This window comes from Carassius auratus, chromosome 17, assembly GCF_003368295.1.
Source record: "Carassius auratus strain Wakin chromosome 17, ASM336829v1, whole genome shotgun sequence".
Classification (NCBI taxonomy): Eukaryota; Metazoa; Chordata; class Actinopteri; order Cypriniformes; family Cyprinidae; genus Carassius; species Carassius auratus.
This window is the reverse complement of record NC_039259.1, coordinates 19,349,897-19,369,140: the sequence shown is the minus strand read 5'-3', so window position 1 is coordinate 19,369,140 and position 19,244 is coordinate 19,349,897. Positions and strand designations below refer to the sequence as shown.

The 19,244-nt window shown below is 37.8% G+C and overlaps 2 protein-coding genes across 10 annotated transcripts; one reads left to right on the top strand and one right to left on the bottom strand.

Annotated features, from left to right (window-relative positions):
• Positions 1-294: 294 nt before the first annotated feature.
• Positions 295-6,682, bottom strand: tmem30b (transmembrane protein 30B). Of its 4 annotated transcripts, XM_026286286.1 has the most exons (9): positions 6,556-6,682; positions 6,295-6,414; positions 3,616-3,812; positions 3,181-3,288; positions 2,987-3,094; positions 2,786-2,876; positions 2,548-2,691; positions 2,251-2,457; positions 295-1,095 (listed from the first exon to the last, which is right to left on the bottom strand). In XM_026286286.1, exons 3-9 carry the CDS (start codon positions 3,799-3,801, stop codon positions 911-913), a joined length of 1,029 nt encoding a protein of 342 aa, XP_026142071.1. In that variant the 5' UTR covers positions 3,802-3,812; positions 6,295-6,414; positions 6,556-6,682; the 3' UTR covers positions 295-910. The 4 variants fall into 4 exon arrangements, with proteins under 4 accessions (XP_026142071.1, XP_026142068.1, XP_026142069.1 ...); XM_026286283.1 differs by lacking the exons at positions 6,295-6,414; positions 6,556-6,682 and adding an exon at positions 5,098-5,202; XM_026286284.1 differs by lacking the exons at positions 6,295-6,414; positions 6,556-6,682 and adding an exon at positions 5,107-5,165.
• Positions 5,753-17,195, top strand: kdm1a (lysine (K)-specific demethylase 1a). 6 transcript variants are annotated; one of them, XM_026286278.1, is made up of 21 exons: positions 5,753-5,844; positions 6,581-6,865; positions 7,601-7,778; positions 7,877-8,010; positions 8,868-8,946; positions 9,088-9,180; positions 9,438-9,544; positions 9,658-9,739; positions 9,862-9,956; positions 10,443-10,460; positions 11,030-11,172; positions 11,292-11,382; positions 11,465-11,599; positions 13,340-13,413; positions 13,526-13,637; positions 13,773-13,905; positions 14,003-14,190; positions 15,150-15,264; positions 15,603-15,730; positions 15,968-16,114; positions 16,201-17,195. In XM_026286278.1, exons 2-21 carry the CDS (start codon positions 6,602-6,604, stop codon positions 16,387-16,389), a joined length of 2,505 nt encoding a protein of 834 aa, XP_026142063.1. In that variant the 5' UTR covers positions 5,753-5,844; positions 6,581-6,601; the 3' UTR covers positions 16,390-17,195. The 6 variants fall into 6 exon arrangements, with proteins under 6 accessions (XP_026142063.1, XP_026142064.1, XP_026142062.1 ...); XM_026286279.1 differs by having other exon boundaries at positions 7,598-7,766; XM_026286277.1 differs by having other exon boundaries at positions 7,598-7,778.
• The last annotated feature ends 2,049 nt before the right edge of the window (positions 17,196-19,244 follow it).

The following is a 19,244-nucleotide window of genomic DNA, read 5'->3' as shown; positions in this document are numbered from 1 at the left end:
TGAGCAGATTTAATCTAAATACAGTTCTTTCCCAACTCTTCAAACATTTTACTTCAAAAGACACTGAACCAGAGAGCAGAATTAGAGTGAAACTCTGCACAGAATACTGCTCCCAAATAAGATCTGCTTCACTAACAGGGATCAATATCACCGATGCGTGCAAACAAAGTCAAGATTCGCCCTTCACTTTCATTTAACTTGCCCAGTACAAATTGCATTGAAAAAGCACACAATTTCCCTTCCTTGGAAATAAAATCTTTCATGCTTGAAACAAAAGCTCACAACAAAAACACATTATAAAACAGCATTTTAAAGTTTATTTCAGAAAATATACAAGCAGCAATACATTTTAATTTTCAATCGATTAAACTACACATACACAAAGCTTTGACAAAGCTATGCATCTAACAGGTAGATGTGGCACCTGAGACTGTCTCTGTCCATATATCTGCTAAACATTTCTTGACTAGTCAAGAAGTCGTAAGCAAATTTTAAAATCATTTTTATCTCTGTTTTATCTGTATTTTCCAGAAACTAAAAGTAACCGCTAATCCATATTTCATACCTGAGACAAAGTAGAATAAAAGAAACCTGTAACATTGCCTGAACGATCTTCTGATTCTACGACCTTTGAACAAATTCTTAGAATATTAGTTTAATATCAGTTTTTTTTCTTAAGCCTAAAGCATATCCTGTGATCTTTTAGTAAACAAATAATTCCTGTTAAAAATAAAATGACCTGAAGTTAAAACTTTCTAGCAAGTGAATGCAAAATTATTGATCTAGACCATGATGTTTTGGTCTGAAAACAACATTTAGCTCCATCTTAATGAACCCCTTATTTCTTTTCTTTCTTGTTTTTAAGATTCATGTATGAGGTGGTCTTTATAAGCACAGCCGCCTTGCATCATCATGCATCATCATCATCTGAGAATTTGAATTTGGCATAAACTATTAGCATAACCACTGACATGACCACACACAAGGAGCCAACTACTAAATAAGCAATGCCCAAGAAGTCGTTCTTCCCTCCCATCCAAGACACGTTGCTGAAGACCACCTTCTTGCGTCCATCAAAACTCAGTACTGGGTAGTCTGGAAAAGAGGTGGTTAAGGAACAAACATGGTTCATTCATGCAGCATATGAACATTTCTACTGCATATTTAAAAATAAGTAAATTTTTCTGAAAGGACAAGTGCTTCTGAAAACTTTGCCTTAAAAGGTGCACTAAGCGATGTGTTTACATTGTGCATGCAGACATTTTGGACACTAGATATAGACACTTAAAAAAAAAAACATTTGAAATCAGTGTTTTCAATCACCAATACCATTTTAGAAATCCTCTATTCATTATCAGCCATAAATATTTGATTCCATATTCAAAAATGACAATACAGGAGGGTTAAAAAGATAAAACAAGACTTCAGCTGGTCATATGGTCCCTTTTTAAAGAAATTAATACTTTACTAAGCAAGGATGAATTAAACTGATCAAAAGTTGTAGATTGATTTTTTACAAGAGACATAAAAAAAAAAACAGTTCTTTTGAAAGTTAGTTTTTTTTAATTCATCAAAGAATCTTGGATCATAAAAATATTAAGCTGCTCAACTGTCAAACGTTGCACTAAATCAGCATATCAGAATGATTTCTAAAGGATCGTGTGATACTGAAGACTTTTCCATTACAGGAATAAATTACATTTTTAAATATAATAACATAGAAAAGAGTTACTTTATATTGCAATAATATTTCACAATATTACTATTTTTACTGTATTTTATTATTTATTTTTTTGCAAAAAAAGCATAAGAAACTACTCTTAAAAACATTTTTTGAGAATCCTAAAAACCCTAAACTTATTCAGGGTAGTATACATTTAATTTCTTTTTGTGTAAAAACTTGTGTATAAGGGGGGAAATTTTACAAAAGCGCACCTTTAAGTCAAATTTCTTCTACTCTTTTGACTGTCATGCCTTTTCATCAGTTTACATATTCAAAACCCTCTGTTTGTTGCTTCTGCAATCTGCTCTGTACCAGCTAAAAGCCACACCTTACCTGTAAAACCTTTTGGCCTGGCTCACAGGCAAACACGGTCAAAAGACATCTGCGAAACAGGACTGACGCCACATAAAGGCATGATGAGGCTTCAAATTCCTACAAGCTTCCGAACTTGGTGATATGAATAAAACATGAAAAACCTATTATTAATCCCTTCTATGAGTGAGTTTCGACTTTCATGAGAAGGATACTGTAATAGACTGTCAGAGAGTAGTTTCCAGCAGGGAGCCCCGTGGCGTAATCACCCTCTGTGATTCGCCGGTACAGCTTCCTGAACTGAGGTAGTGCCGCTCTCCTCATCCACACTAGAAAGTCCTGGTTCAGGAAACCGTTGTTGTTTGGGTCTGTGAGGTCCAGCTCATATGCTGCCTTAGGCCAGTTAATGGGCTTCACTGTACCTGTTAACCAGCATTCAGAAAGAATTAAACTTCTAGTCCAAATCTCAAATCCCAAAGCTACTATTACATTACAACCTTAAGACAAATTACCATCAAACGCGCTTGCAAAGGAGCCATTCACAGGCAAAGGGTTCCTGTACTTTATGTTGTAATCAGTCCACCAGGAGATTCCTTTACCATCTAATGGAACCTTCTTCTTGGTTCCATTGATTATCTGGTAGAGCTCAAATGTGTCTTTGCACAAGACACACAAATAAAGGATTAGCAACCCATTTCAGAGCTTAATACATACACAAATAAAGTTAAATCTACAAATGTGAAATGATACCATTGAACATGCTACTCGCTATAGCTCCACAAGGGACAATGGGGTTATTTTTGGAGTCATGCGCATATGGAAAGCAAACATCTCGTGGACTCTGAAAAGTCAGATGAAAATAAAAGCAAAGAAAGTGGGATTCAATACATTAAACGAAAAGATCCTAGAGTTGAAACAACATTTAAAAGGTCGTCCATGCCAACCGCAAACCTTGAAATATTGTGTATCGCCAGTGAGCTGATAATCGTCTTTCGACACGCCATATTTTCTGAAGTTCTGGAAGTAATTAGACAGGCCATAATAAAAGAAGACAGGGCCCTGTAAGCATCACAGACAATATTAGTCACTTTCTAACATTGAGAGAGAAATATCAGGCTTTAAAACAGAGAAGTCAAAGACTTTACCGTGAACAATGTGCTAAGGGAGAATGTTACTTCACAGGTGCAGGTTTGGTTACTTGGGCTCGTGCAGCGGAAACAGGGTGAATCCTTCTCAACGCCTGTGTAATCCATCTGTGACAGTGAGAAAAGAGAGCATTCATGTATAATTAATGTCTCTCACCTTGCACAAAACACCTAGGTATATCAACACCTCCAAACTAACTCAACTACTAGGCAGTAATGTGTAGTCAAGGGGTTCATTATCTCTAAAACCCAAAGACTTGAATGTTAAATAGTGTTGTCTGTTCTTTAACAAACAAGCAATATCTGACCTCAGTACATTTGTTTAAACTATTAGATATGCTACTTAACCAAAGGATGAACAGACTCTACTGTAAAAAGCCATGTCAACCACCCAGTGAAGATTTTTTCTGTTGTCGTCCCACAGTAAACACTTACCTCCAGCACTTGGATGGTCTGTGAGGTCAGAAAGAGGGCAATTCCGATGCCTAGGAAAGCCAAACCAATAATAAGAAAGCCAGGAATGATGATGCCAGCAGAGAGTACAGGCTGCCATGCCGGGAGCTGCTGCTGAGTGAATGCCGTGTTGTCAGGCCGTTCACTCGCCTCTTCCTCGTTCTTCATCCTGATGTCCTCTGAAAGAAAGGACAAGCTTACTGTGTGCACCACAATTTCATAGATAAAATAAACAATACTATAAAACCCAATCAGAGTGCAATGCAACAAACAATACATCAGACACTGGATCTTTCTTCAAATTTGAGAACTTTCATAACCCAGGGGTTTATATTTTTTTTTAAAACCCTTTACCTTTTTGTAATATGAAGGTTATCTGAAGATGTATTAGAAACTTTTTTACTTTGCTTTCACCATTGATGACTTTTCAAATAACTTTTAATATATAGATTTTATTTTAGCTTTGTCCCAATATCTTGAATCTTGAAATATGAAAATTCATCATAAAAAGATGAATTAATGCTAACTATCGACTACTACCATAAACTATTTTAATATTAATTGCATGAAAATCATTTATATACGGTTATAAAAAATACAAAAAAAATTCCTTCTGCAGTAGTTAGTTTTAAAACTACTTTTCAATACTTTAATACTTTTAGTTTCAATACTAAAATAATAATATTTCCACCTCACAGAACAATAACAGTCAACAGCATGCTTTAGATAAAATGTGACACATGATGTGTGATGAAAACAAACAAAAAAGCTAAAAATATATATACTTAAAAATTTAACAAATTTACATGCATAAAGCATAATATTTAATTAAAGATTTCTGACACATTATGGGGAAAAAAAAGAAGTAAAAATACAGGCCAGTTTAATTACTGTATGTGTGTTCAGGATAAATAAAGCAAGAAAATGATGTTTGTCATTTTATTCAAAAAAACGTTTAAAATGTCATTACCATTACAGAATATTACTAAATTAATGATTAATACATTATTTGAGATGTGGTGAATATTACTTAAGATGACAATTATTCTGTGCTGCATGTCTACTGACAATACCTATTAAATGTACAATGATAACATAAACACTCTTGATACATTTAATACATTTGACGTGTATTAATCAATTTAATATTATTGGACCCTGAAAAATCTATGAACTCTCCAGCCATAGTAATAAAAACAGTTCAAAAGTTTAGCTAACACGAAAAAGACAAAAAAGAATGTTTGACTACAACAACAACGAATGACGACGAAGAAAAACAGAAGCGTGCTTCATAAATCTCGATCACTTACTCTGAGTGTAGAAACTTTAAAGCTTCATATCAAAACTCACCTTTAAGAAAAAGATCAGCGCGTTCAATTTGGCGTATGTATTATAGGTGCCTGCTTTTCAAAATCAGAAAGATTTGTACATCGACGTGAGACACACTTTTTGACAATCCCCTACCTGTTTTACCTGGAGTCCCGCCGCGCCTACATGAGCTTTTCCGCATCGCGTTCGCACCTCCCACCGCGCTTACGTCACATACCTGACTCCTCCCAGTTCCACTTCAGTCCGCTTGATATGATGGTTTGTTACAGAAAACATATATATTGTTTTTAAGTTTTAAACCTTGTTATTCATTGGTTAAGTCTCACACTTATTAATGTAACTCAAATTAATATAACTTAACATTAATATAACTAAAAAAGAAACAAAAACATTTTTACTATTTACAAGTTTTACAAAGTTTTCTAGATTGTAATTATGGTTTCCATGTTGCACTTATATATTGTTTAGCAGATATTTATGATTTGAATTATAGAGTTATGTAAATATACTTTATTGTAAATAACCTTAAGACAAGATAATATGTGTGTCCCTTGCAAATTTACCGAGGTCCTCTAGTAGGTCCTGAGATGCCTCTGATTCAGCAAAAATTAATTAAGGGCATGGGACATCAATTTATGTAATTGATTTAGGACATTAATGTGCATACAGGTGAACTTTGCATGCTAAATTTGAATAAAATGAACCTGACTTTATGAAACGACTTTATGAAACGTTTGATCGATCGCTCTTCTACCCAATTACAACACTGGGAAATTTAGATCCCGCCTTCTGTACCCTCTTCGTCTACTCGGATTGGTTGAGCGATCCCGGTAGGGACAGGCTTCTGTTTCTTTGTGCTAGACTCCCCACAGCCGCGAGGAGGTAAATATGAATAATATTTTATAAACACAACAGAAGACGGCAGATGAGACTAATGCATATAATTTATAAATGTGTAATACTTCATATAACAATTAGAATGAACAAACTGTAATGAAGAACTGCGGTTTTTCTGGAGTTTGATAAGCAGAGAGAAAAAAGCTCGTATCGCTAGCAATAGCATATTAGCTAACGATAAACAGTGCATGAGCGCACAAGTTTTCTTATTTCTTCATAGTTTCAAAATATTTGTAAACGTTTGGTAAATATATTTTTTTAAAAGGTTATCCCGTCTTTAGAGCTGCGATTTGGTGTTGTGATCCTAAATATGTGCGATTTAGCGTTTATCTGCTAATGTTAGCTTCATTGACAAAGCTAATCTGGTTAAAATTGTATTTTATTTATTGCTTTGGTTGCCTCAAATACAATTTTAAATCTAATATTCTCTCATACCTGAAAAGCTTTTGTCTATCCAGCAATGCCAGTTTTTTCAGAGCAGGTGCAAAAGTGCGACGTTCAACTTCTGCAGACCTCATGTTGTTTTGAGCATTCAAAGTCATTGGTTCATGTGCTCTGTGATAGAAAACAGCACATTCATTATAATAGTTATAAGACCAAACTGTGGAAGGAATCTGAGATGTTCATTATTAATATTTATGTAGATGTATATGTAGCGTGCATGTTGTATTGTCTATGTTCTGTTTGTAAACCTACATTCACTCTTGTTTCTTCATTTTAGGAGAGGCTTCTTTCATCTGTAATGCTGTCCAGTAAGAAGTCAGACCCAGGTTCCTCCTCTTCCTCAGGAGGTAATGGTGGAGACCATGCTCCTGAAACCCTTTCTGCTCCTCAGGCTGGTCCAGCTGGTCCTTCTGGCCCAGGTATAACAGATGTGAAGAAGAAAGAGAGAGCCTCTCCAAGTGGAGAACCAGGTGGACCTCCTCTCTCGCACCCTCCTGGACCAGGAGGGGTTGATCAAGACTCTGCAGAAGTACGCAGGACCAGTCGCCGTAAAAGAGCAAAGGTAAACATCTATATTGACCCTTTCTGTTCTTTGAACAGGGATAATTGAGCCAGGCATATATATTGAGCCAAGTCGAACTGAGACTCATTAAATAATTAATTTGTCACCAAGTATACACTAATTTGTATTGCTCTGAAACTTTAAATCATTCTAATTATTACATCTAATCTAAATACATACTATATAGTAATTTTATATTTTTTAAAAAAAGAAATACAGCATAATAGTAAAAACTGGGTAGACCACTATAGTGTTTCCCACAAACTTGCACTCTGTTTGTGCTGGCATCTATATGCAAGTTTATTCTCTGCCAGCAAGAGGCGCTTAGAGCGGGAGAGGAAGAGGTTTCCCTGGTAATGGCTTCAAAGCAGCACTGAGCTCACAAACCCTGCTTTATCAGGCAGTACATGCAAGATGAAATGATAGACATCCAAAATTGTCTGAAGACAGTGGGATTCCTTCAGAAATACATTGATATAAAAACACCCACAGCAGGTTTCGATTTTGAAATGTGCAGCGCTCATGTTTATTCAGCAAAGTCTCTGGGAAAATCTATTTGTGGCGGTCAGTTTTGACCAATGTATGCGAAACACTGCATTACTACACACACACGCATACACACAAAAAAACAATTGTGATTTTTTTTTTGTCTGAGTAGAGAATAATTGTCATGTTTCACCCTAGGGGAAGCAGAGCTAGGTTTTAATGAAGCTTTTATTGTGCCTCCTGCTGCAGGTGGAGTACAGGGAGATGGACGAGAGTCTCGCTAATCTGTCGGAAGATGAGTATTATTCGGAGGAAGAGAGGAACGCTAAAGCGGAGAAAGAAAGGAAGCAGGTGATTCCTCCACCAGCCCCACCAATAGAGGAGGAGAATGACAGTGAACCTGAGGAACCATCAGGTATGGAAAGAGGTTGGATTAATACATATTTTGCACCTTTTTACAGAATTAAAAAAAACATTTAAAAATATTTCAGAATGCTTTCTGTCATCAGTGTTGTGACTTTTCAGGTGTAGAGGGGGCCGCCTTCCAGAGCCGACTCCCACATGACCGTATGACATCACAGGAAGCTGCATGCTTTCCTGACATTATTGGTGGACCACAGCATACTCAGAAAGTGTTCTTGTACATTCGGAATCGAACGGTGAGTTCACAGCTGGAGAAAGGTAATTAATTTATGATAATTAAAACATTTGAACTTAGATTTTTAAAGCTGAAAAGCAAGAGCCAGGAGAAAAAGAAACTCTTCTAGAAGTCTAATTGACTATTAATACACTTTTCTAAAGTTTGAGATCAATACTTTTTTATTTTTTTTATTAATACTTATATATAGCATGACTGCATTAAATTGATCAGAAGTGACATTAACGTTAAAAAAGTTGTCTGATTCAAAAATGCTGTTCTTTTGAACTTTCAGTTCATCAAAGATGATGAAAAAATGTATCATGTTAAAGCAGCACAATAAACTCATGTTTCTTAAAAAACATCAGCTTGTTAAAATGATTTCTGACAGATCATGTGACACTAAAGACTGAAAATTCAGCTTTGATATCACATAAATTACATTTTAAAATAGAAAGAAGTTTTAAATTGAAATAAATGTGTTTTTATGTATTTCTGATCAAACAAATCAAACAGCCTTGATGAGCGTTAAACACTTTTTTTTTCAGAAGCATTAGAACAAGGGGTCTCCAAGCTCGTCCTGAATGTCCTGTTGAATTTACCTTTAACCCTAATTAAATGCTCCAGAACCAGCTAATAAAAGTCTTACTAGGGACTCTAGAAACTTCCAGGCTGGTGTGTTGAGAGCTAAACTCTGCAGGACACCGGCCCTCCAGGACTGAGTTTATAAACCCCTGCATTAGACAGTCTTACTGACGCCCAACTTTGAAATTAGAGTGTAGAATATATTCAAAGTTGTTGCAGCACAAGCGTTTCAGAATAAACAAGAATCATGTGTTTTCCAGTCAGTTGTGAAAATGTCTTTTCTCGAATGTTCAGCTTCAGCTATGGTTGGACAACCCCAAAATCCAGCTGACCTTTGAGGCCACTGTGCAGCAGCTAGAAGCTCCATACAACAGTGGGTCTACTTCACCTGACATTACTCCGATTCCAAACTCCTTTCTCTGAGAATTCTGATGTTATTACACTTAGGCTATATTGTGTGTGTTTTAACATTTTCTTTGTATCTTTTTCATTTGTCTTTGGTTCCTCTCTGCAGGTGATGCTGTCCTGGTGCACCGGATCCACAGCTACCTGGAGAGACACGGGTTCATCAACTTTGGTGTCTACAAGAGAGTAAAGCCTCTGCCAAGTAATTGTGACTCGATGTTCCAACAGAGCAGATCTACAGATGATAATGTGCAAACAAACAGAATGACAACAGTACAAGGCTTTTTCCACAATCACATTTAATGTGTCTGGTGTAGAGAACAATAACAGCTTGTTTGCAGCAGGCATTTAAACAGACAAATGGTACTAATGCAAAGACTGACAGGGTAACAAACCACAACACAGAAAGCACTCTGTTCTCAAGTGTTGTTTTAATTATACTCTCTAATGTTCTTGTAGCAAAGAAAACTGGGAAAGTCATAGTGATTGGAGGTGGGGTGTCAGGGCTGGCAGCAGCAAAACAACTGCAGAGTTTTGGGATGGATGTGACTGTCCTGGAAGCAAGAGTAAGTACATGCTGCTTTTAAACTCTACAGCATTTTACACTGAGCTCAGTGTAAAAGTGTTTTACACTTGAGACAGTTTTTTTAATTTTACAAACCTTAATTGTTCTTGGTAGGATCGAGTAGGAGGGCGAGTGGCTACATTCAGGAAAGGGAACTATGTAGCTGATTTGGGTGCCATGGTGGTGACTGGATTGGGTAAGAATGATCAAATACTCTCCAGGAGGTGGCACTGTTGATCATGGAACAGAGTCATATGTTCTGGCAGATATCTCTGAGGTTTTGCAACCGTTTGAAATGGAAATGCACATCTCTTTTAGGTGGAAACCCTATGGCTGTAGTCAGCAAACAGGTCAACATGGAGCTGGCCAAGATCAAGCAGAAGTGTCCGCTCTATGAGGCCAATGGACAAGCTGTGAGTGTAATATTAGGGTTTAAACATTATTATAACATGACATGTACATTAATAATCTGATCTTAGGTAGAAATGTAAGTGTGAAGTTATTTTATAAGAGTAAAAGTAATTATAAAAATAGGGATATAATGTGAAAACGGTCACAATTTGATGTACGACATCCCTAAGATCAGCTTTTACAGTTTTATAGTGCAGTCATTTTTCATTTATCGACTAGTTAAACTTGTTTATATCAAACATGAAGAGTCGGTGCTCCTCCCATTCTCTTCTAATTGGCATCTTAACTATGTTTAAAGTCAAGCACTCAGACTCTATCTAGTACAAAAGAAGAATCTAACGGCCTTTTTCTCTCTCTCACTCTCTGCTCCCTCTTAACCCCCGAACATTTTCTCTTTGTTACATCCCATCCTTCCTTTTGTTTTTATCTCTCACTCAATTTCACTCCATTTTCATTCCTTAAACTGATGGATTGCCCTGGTTATACAGGGAGAGCGCTGCACAAGTGTAAGTATTTCTGTTTATAATACCACACAACATATGTAATAAGAGGAACTGTTCTAATGGATTTACTTGCACACTTGGAGACAACACCCAGTGGTAACTGCATATTCAATACAGGTGTATAATTTATGAACAACTTCCTGTTTAGTACAGTTTGCTACCAAAAATACACCTTTTTAATAGTAGACGTCCTGTTTTTATAATATATTCTTATCCTCTAAATGCGTCAAGTTAATTATCTGAATTGTTCAGTGAAACATCAGAAATTATGATTTATTAAGCTCTGTGTGTCATTTAAGGTCAGTGGAATCCCTAATGGACAACGGTTCTCCGTTAATAAAATGACAGTTTGTTTCTATACATACCAAAACCTAACATTTCTCCAATTTTTTTTTTTTTTTTTTTCGGATATATTTTTTTATTTTTGTGCTCATCACATGCATGTAACACACACACAGATATATACATCACGTTTAAAAACCAAGACAATGTATTTATGGATAGGTTATTCTCCATGATGTCAAGTGTTCGGAGTTTGATTAATGCTGATTTAATGGTTGTAACTGCTGAAGGTCCCAAAAGAGAAGGACGAGATGGTTGAGCAAGAGTTCAATCGCCTGTTAGAGGCGACATCATACCTCAGCCACCAGCTTGACTTCAACTTTCTTAACAACAAACCCGTGTCTCTGGGACAAGCACTGGAAGTAGTCATACAGTGAGTGAACTCTGTGTTTATTTGCTTCATATTTTGTTTCTCAACATTAAGAATCGAGCCCCGTTATTTAAAAGTAAAAAGATAATAGCATGACATTGACATTGCTCATCTACGTTCAGGTTGCAGGAGAAACATGTGAAAGATGAACAGATTGAACACTGGAAGAAGATTGTGAAGACTCAAGAGGAGCTTAGAGACCTTCTGAACAAGGTAATACATGCATGTACTAACTCCCTCTGTTACAGCTTACTAATCGCACCAAATTAATTTGATTGTGCCTACTCTTGTTCAGATGGTGGCTACTAAGGAGAAAGTGAAGGAGCTGCATCAGCAGTATAAAGAGGCCAGTGAGGTGAAACCACCCAGAGACATCACAGCGGAGTTCCTGGTGAAGAGCAAACAAAGAGACCTCACAGCACTTTGCAAGGTTGTAGACCGAGCTCGCCACATTGACCGAATCCACATGACCTCACCCCACACTGACCATATAAACATTGTCCACGCTTACACATATAGAAACTCATATAGGAAACCACGTCAATGACAAATTCAGATTCTGGCTTGGTTCATTTCCCGATCCCATTCCAGCGGCCATATTTTTTTTTTAAATGGTTTGTGAAAACTGTAATTCTGTTTCTTTCATCCTATCCTTTTTTGTCAAATTAAAGCAGAAATCTAATTTATACAAAAGTCAGAAGCCTTAAACTCATTTGTTGTCCGAGAAACTGACAAACTCACCACATTGACCGAATCCACATGACCTCACCCCACACTGACCATATAAACATTGTGCACGCTTACACAAATAGAAACTCATATAGGAAACCAGGTCAATGACAAATTCAGATTCTGGCTTTGGGTGCTTTCTCACCTGCCTCATTTAGTTCCGTTGAATCATACCAGAGTTCGTTTCCCCCTTGGTTGCGGTTCGATTTTCCCAAACATAAATTCTGACCAATCGAAAAACAGTTTAGGAAATACATCATGGCCAATGAGTGATGCAGAGGTTGTCATGTGACTGCATTTTGCTTCGTTTCAACTGGTAAGGACCAAAGCAATCAGTGTGGTGTGAAAAGGAACCAAAAAAGCTGAAAAATGCTACAATGTGTAATTGTTTGCCCTTGGTTCGGACCAAATGAATCGAGCTAGAGATGTGAAAGCACCTTTAGTTAATATCCCGATCCTATTCCAGTGGTCAACAATTTTTTTAAAAATGGTTTGTGAAAACTGTATAGCTGTTCCTTTTATCTTATCCTTTTTTGTCAAATTAAAGCGAAAGTGTAATTTATACAAAAGTCTGAAGCCTTAAACTCATTCGTTGTCCTAGAAACTGACAAACTGGCCAGCAATGCTGATTGCTTATTCAACAGCCAAGCATCTCTCACGATGTCTCCTCGGGTAGCGACTGCCGACACCTCTGGATCCATCATGCTTAATCTTAATATCTTTTTTTCTGCACAGCAGTGTTTTCCAGTTATGCCAGACACCTCTGTGCTTGGTAATGGAGCATAATACCATTGCAGCCTGCTGTTTCAGTTGGGTTGTTTTAGTGCTTTTTCCAAACCGAAGTCTAACCCTGTCATACTCCCTTTAGTGCCCACAGAGCCAAAAGTTAAATTCCTAACTTAAATGGTCTTAAATGGGAAATTTTAGCATGTTAATTCACATAATCACTCTCAATTGTAGCCCATTAGAGTCCTTCAGACCATTTATGGTTGAAACATGAATTTTGACGCCTGTTTGCTTGCACTGGGGTTTGACTTCATTGGAAATTTTCGGGATACTTTTAGTCCATGGCTCTCATGTAGATATAGCCTTTTATGTGCTAAATTTTAAATGTTTTTATAAATTTGGTTTATATATATATAATAATAAAGTTAAAATAAAGTGTTCAAAATGTATTTATATTTTAACTACATTTGAAATAAATGTAAATTTGAAGCTATTTTCAGATATTATTCAATATTATCATTATTACTATTAGCTTTATATATATATATTATATATATATATATATATATATATATATATATATATATATATATATGCTTTTTAAATTTGCATTGTGTAAGTTATTGGCCAGCCTGCTGTTTAGATAAAGGTATCACCATCTTTCATTTAAAAACCCAGATGTGTGCTGATTTGTGGTCCTGTCCTATTGCTGCAGGAGTATGATGAGCTGGTGGAGATGCAGGTCAAATTAGAGGAGAGACTGCAAGAGCTAGAGGCCAACCCACCAAGGTAATCAAATACAGCCTATGAAAGTAATCAGCCCCACTAAAGTCACATTAACATTCCTGTCTGTCCTTCCAAATGGAGTCAAAAGTAATGTCATTCTGGATCTCTATTTCAGTGATGTTTATCTGTCTTCGAGAGACCGACAGATTCTTGACTGGCACTTTGCAAACCTTGAGTTTGCCAACGCTACACCTCTTTCAACACTCTCACTCAAACACTGGGATCAGGTACAGCATGGCCACTTTTTTTCATATTTCATGTCTTAATAGTGTTTGTTTAACTCAAATTGTAGAGAATGGTGCTCAATATGGAAATGTCATGGGTTTGATTCCGAATTCCCTTTTCCTTCTGTGTTTGAGTAGGACGATGATTTTGAGTTCACCGGCAGTCACCTAACGGTGCGAAATGGATACTCGTGTGTCCCAGTGGCACTTGCAGAGGGTTTGGATATCAAACTCAACACTGCAGTGAGACAGGTCCGATACACATCATCTGGTGAGTGAGTCAGTCAGTCCAGCCCCTGCTGTTTGGGACTGTATTTTGGTGTGTTTGTGTCATTACATTTATGACCATCATTTCCTCCCTGTCTCAGGTTGTGAGGTGATTGCGGTGAATACCCGCTCCACTACCCAGACGTTCATTTATAAGTGTGACGCCGTGTTGTGTACTCTTCCTTTGGGAGTGCTGAAGCAACAGCCGCCAGCCGTGCAGTTTGTGCCTCCTCTGCCAGAATGGAAGACGGCCGCCATCCAGAGAATGGGCTTTGGGAACCTCAACAAGGTGTGAATAATTCCTGTTTATTCCTTTGCAGACGGGAGGGTGGTGATGTAATGACATTGCTGGCCTGTATCAGCATGGGACATTTTATGTGTATATCTAACTAATTCAGTTTGGCTAAAACAGAGTGAAGCTTAAGGTTTGGCTGGTTAGGGCAGGTCATTTTAATATGATAGATATAGGTGTGTATTCATAATGAATTTACCCCCCTCACATATTGAGTGTCCAGGATGCGTCATCCTCCTCCTGCTCCTCTGCACTCTCTCTCTCTCGCTCTCTCTCTCTTCACTTCATCTCCTAGTTCAGCTGCAGCAGAAAAATACTGCAGTATTATGCAATTGTCCCGCTCCTTTTCTCTGTTTTTGTCACAAGAGGGCACAGTGTTGTACCAAATTCATTCATGGTTCTGCTATATCAGAAACATCTGTCTGCAAAACACAGCAGGATGTCAGAAATGTTCACTGAAACACAATTCCATTGACTTCATTGAAAACATGCATCATTTAGGATTGCATGTGCTTATTTCATTTTATCATTTTGTATAATTTTAGTGACAAAAATAATCTCTTGTTAGTAGCTTTGTGCTTCTTTGTGGCAGTTTTGCATTGTAAATTGGTTTCGTAAGCATCTGCTAAAATATGTGCATGTGGTTAAAAAAAAAATGGAATGCTAGTGTTTGAATGGGGTTTAATTAAAGGGTTAGTTTACCCCAAAATGACAATTGTCATTTCTTCAGCCTCATGCCATTGCAAACCTGTGTGACTTGCTGTCTTTTGTGGGACACAGAAGAAACTTTGAAGACCGCTGGTAACCAAACAGTTCTGGTGCCCATTAAATTCCAATGAATAGGCAAAAGAAATAAGGACATTTGCACAGGAAAATCTTTAGTTCCACAGAAGAATGTCAGTCAGCTGTATTTAAAAAGGCCTATTCTGTCCTAATCTTTGTTGTCCTTGTCCTAGGTGGTGTTGTGTTTTGATCGAGTGTTCTGGGACCCCAGTGTTAACCTCTTTGGACATGTGGGAAGCACCACGGCCAGTCGAGGGGAACTGTTTCTATTCTGGAATCTCTACAAAGGTAATCATCCTTTAGTTTAGGGATGATTTAGTATTAAACGTCGGGCTATTGTGATGACCCTGAGTTGAAGTTTTTGTTGTGGTTGACATATTATTAAAATCGTTACCAGCAGCACTGTAAAATGTAATGAGTGGCAATTAAAAGAATAAAACATAAAAAATGTTAATTGATTAAAAACTTGCCATCGAAGATCAGTGATGCCAAACTGTTGATTTTGATTAGCTCAATCCATGACTGGATTCGGCTTCCATTAATTACCATATATCAGTAATAAAAATATTGGTTTCATAAATCTGTCATTCAGAGCTCACTTTGAAATTGACTTTTTGTCTTCTCAGCTCCCATACTGCTGGCTCTGATGGCGGGAGAGGCCGCAGGCATCATGGAGAATATCAGTGATGATGTCATTGTTGGCCGTTGTCTGGCGATCCTCAAGGGCATCTTTGGAAGCAGCGCAGTACCTCAGGTGAGCTCGGATGTGCCAGAATAACTTACTTCATTTGTAGTTCTTCACTGTGCAACAAAAGCTTGTGTGAATAGCAGCTGTGAGAGGAAACGTCAACCTAAATCTAATGAAAGGAGTTCAGTTCTCTTAATATATCACACACTGAGACTCTGCGGCTCTTTCCCGCGGTATGGAGCATCTGGCTCTGCTCCAGCGACAACAAACCAACTATGTGTTCTGTGTCTGTCGTCATGGCAGCCAAAGGAGACGGTGGTGAGTCGCTGGCGTGCCGACCCTTGGGCCCGCGGGTCTTACTCGTACGTAGCAGCCGGTTCATCTGGTAACGACTATGACCTCATGGCCCAGCCCATCACACCTGGACCTGCCATACCTGGAGCCTCACAGGTGAGTGTCAGAACGTATTGCTCATTTCCTCTGAGATGCTCGTGTCCGCAGAAGCAGATGTCATGCTGACTGTGTGCGTTTCGCAGCCTGTTCCACGTCTGTTCTTCGCGGGTGAACACACGATCAGAAACTATCCTGCTACGGTCCACGGCGCTCTGCTGAGCGGGCTGAGGGAGGCAGGAAGGATCGCTGATCAGTTCCTGGGAGCCATGTACACGATGCCACGCCAAGCCACTGCCAATCCAAACCCACAGCCATCCCCCAGCGTCCAATAAACATCTAAACTCAGAGAGAATGTGAGTTGGGGATTTTCAGCGAAAGAATGTCTTGTTAGATAAAGAGCGGGCAGGTCAAGTAAGGACACCGGGTGACTCCTTAGACTGGGAATGTGTGTGTGTTTATGGGAGAGTGTGTCTGCGTGTTAGAACATGCCTTTAGGGAAATCATTCACTAGTCTGGGAGCTGGAGATTTAAAGCAACCCTTCACTCATTCACCTTCTGCTGCTGTGGCTTTTCTGGCTAACGTCTAAGTCAACTAAAAGGAACGGTGGATAGTTCTAGAAGAATTCCTAGGCGTTTCGGAATTTACCTGGAATGGTTTGTTCTCCACTGAGGCATATATAAGAACTGGGACTGTTATTCACGCGTAATAAGTCACAAGTCCTCGAACACGACCTATCAGATGTTTCAAGGCAAAGCATTAAAGTCACAATTGTAAAAACCAGATAGGAGATGGATATGGATGCATTAGTTGAAATCCAACTGCCTACCCAACCCATTCCTTTTTATTTTTCCAGAATAGATAAAAAAAAGAAAATTTAAAGCAAATGTTATGACTTTGCTATGTTCTTCACTTTGTAGCTTGATTGTTTTTGATAGGAAAAATTGCTTATTAGCGGAATGCACATGAAGTGTTGCAAATTGGTCTGTTTCTGTTAAAATAGAATATCAGTTATAGCTCTGTATCTTTCTTGAGCAGCTCATGTTTTTCTTAAGTTTTATTTAATTATTTTCATTGTGATCTTTTATATTTTGTGTTTTTTGTTAGTAAAAATAAATATGAAATGTGCTTCATACCCAAGCTTTCTGGTAGTTTATGGTTCTTCGTGGATTTTTCTTTTTTTCTTTCTATTTATTCATTTCAGTATCAGGTTTGCCTTATAGAGCTGGTTCAGAATGAATGCATACTTTGTGTTCCACTCTGATGCTTTTATAAATAATTTTATGTAAACGTTAAATGTAAATTTTCACATTGTCCTTTAAAACATGTTGAGAACTTCCAGTTCTTTTCCATTTTTCAGTGCTCCATCTCACACTGAAAAAAAAAAAGTTTTAATTCCTCCAATTAAAATAAATTTGGGGTAATGATTCACATCTATATTTTTGAGCCAACTTTTCATTGGCTCAAGTTAAAAAAAAATATAGATGTGAATCATTACCCAAACTTTTCTTAATTGGATGATTATTAGGGCCCGAGCACCGAGGTGCGAGGACCCTCTTGTATCTGCTTTGTTTTTTATTATTAGGGCCCGAGCACCGAGGTGCGAGGACCCTCTTGTATCTGCTTTGTTTTTAGGGCTCAAGCCCGAAGGGGCGAAGAGCCCTATTGTTCCCCTAAGGATTATTCTTTTTCTTATTATTATTATTATTTTTTTTATTTTTTATTAAACCTTCCGGGGGTTTTTGGGGGCCTTAACATGCTCAAAAACTCTTGAAAATTGGCACACACATTGGAATCTGCGGCCATCAGGACGCCACAGAGACTGGGACCCGGGCGTGGCACAGGGGCTCTACAGCGCCCCCTGGAACACAGTCAGAAATCTTGAACCATAGCTCACACACACTTGCATATATTTATATGAAACTCAGTACACTTGTAGATCTCATTGAGCTGAACAACTTTCGCGCTCTATGTCAAAGGCTCCGCCCAACAGGAAGTCAGCTATTCATGGCTGTTTAAAAAAAGCATGTTCTGGAATTTGATATACTTGTCATAGGTTTTTTACATGATTGCCACCAAACTCGGTGAACATGATCTCAAGACATTGGGGATGAAAAATTGCGAGGGGATTTTTTATATCTCGAACGGTTTGCCCGTGGCGAGGCGTTGAAATTAGGGCAAAAAGTGAGAAACAGGAAATGCCTAATAACATCCACATACATTGCCTGAGTTTGATCAAACTTCATCGGTTTGTTCGATGTATGATACCGATCGTATATATGTGATTATTAAGAGTCAACGTTATAGCGCCACCAACTGGCAGCAGGAAGTGAGTCATTTTCAAAATGCTTTGAATTCAGCATCTTATTTTTACTCGATTTGCTTCAAACTTCATCAGAATAATGACAAAACATGGCCGATGTAAATCTGTTGTGGGGATATTGATATCTTATATATTGTTGCCATGGCAACGTGTCAAACTTGAATATTCTGTTATGGTGATTTTGAGGCAGATAACAACCTCAGATTTACATGAAACTCAAAACACATATCAGTATTCTTGATAGCTAGACAATGGAAAAAGCTTTTAAAAGGGCGTGGAAGAGGCACTCTATAGCGCCACCTTTTGTCAAAAGTGGGGGGGTTAGTTTTAGCTACAGACACCAAACTCGGTACAAAAATTGTTCTTATCAACACGGACAACTTTCTAATTCACAGTCATCAGCTACGATCAACAGGAAGTCAGCTATTTTGATTTGAATGTGGATTTTTTTTTTACATTTAGCTGTGAATTAATGCATACTGCTCAGAGGAGAGTAACACTATACACACCAAACTTTGTCTACATGATGCCAAAACATTTTAAACAACTTAAATTGCCAATGGATTTTGGATAGCTTGAACGGTTTTGTCATGGTGATTTTTTTAAATGACAATAAAAATGGAATTATTAATTGTCCTGCATTTTTAAATTCCAAACACTTCAAAACCTTTTTTCATACAGAAAAAAAGTCATTCTGAGTAAATATGGATAGTTTCACGACTTTGCAACACTGTATGGATAACAGAAAATTAAAAAACTGTCAGACATCTCATCTCACTCTGTCCCTCTGTTTGAGTATATGTGCTTCAGACTTCCATTGTCTGAGAGAAATAGCGCCCCTACAGGTGCAATTACCGGACTTTTAC

Bases quoted from the DNA above. Each gene is read 5' to 3' on its own strand.
- kdm1a (XM_026286277.1), top strand. From the start codon at position 6,602: ATGCTGTCCAGTAAGAAGTCAGACCCAGGTTCCTCCTCTTCCTCAGGA. The intron at 13,414-13,525 runs GTAATCAAATAC...TCTCTATTTCAG, and splicing joins CTAGAGGCCAACCCACCAAG to TGATGTTTATCTGTCTTCGA. The intron at 14,191-15,149 runs GTGTGAATAATT...TCCTTGTCCTAG, and splicing joins GCTTTGGGAACCTCAACAAG to GTGGTGTTGTGTTTTGATCG.
- tmem30b (XM_026286283.1), bottom strand. From the start codon at position 5,143: ATGCGGAAAAGCTCATGTAGGCGCGGCGGGACTCCAGGTAAAACAG. The intron at 3,095-3,180 runs GTAAAGTCTTTG...TGATGCTTACAG, and splicing joins CCCTTAGCACATTGTTCACG to GGCCCTGTCTTCTTTTATTA. The intron at 2,692-2,785 runs GTATCATTTCAC...TCTTGTGCAAAG, and splicing joins AGCGAGTAGCATGTTCAATG to ACACATTTGAGCTCTACCAG.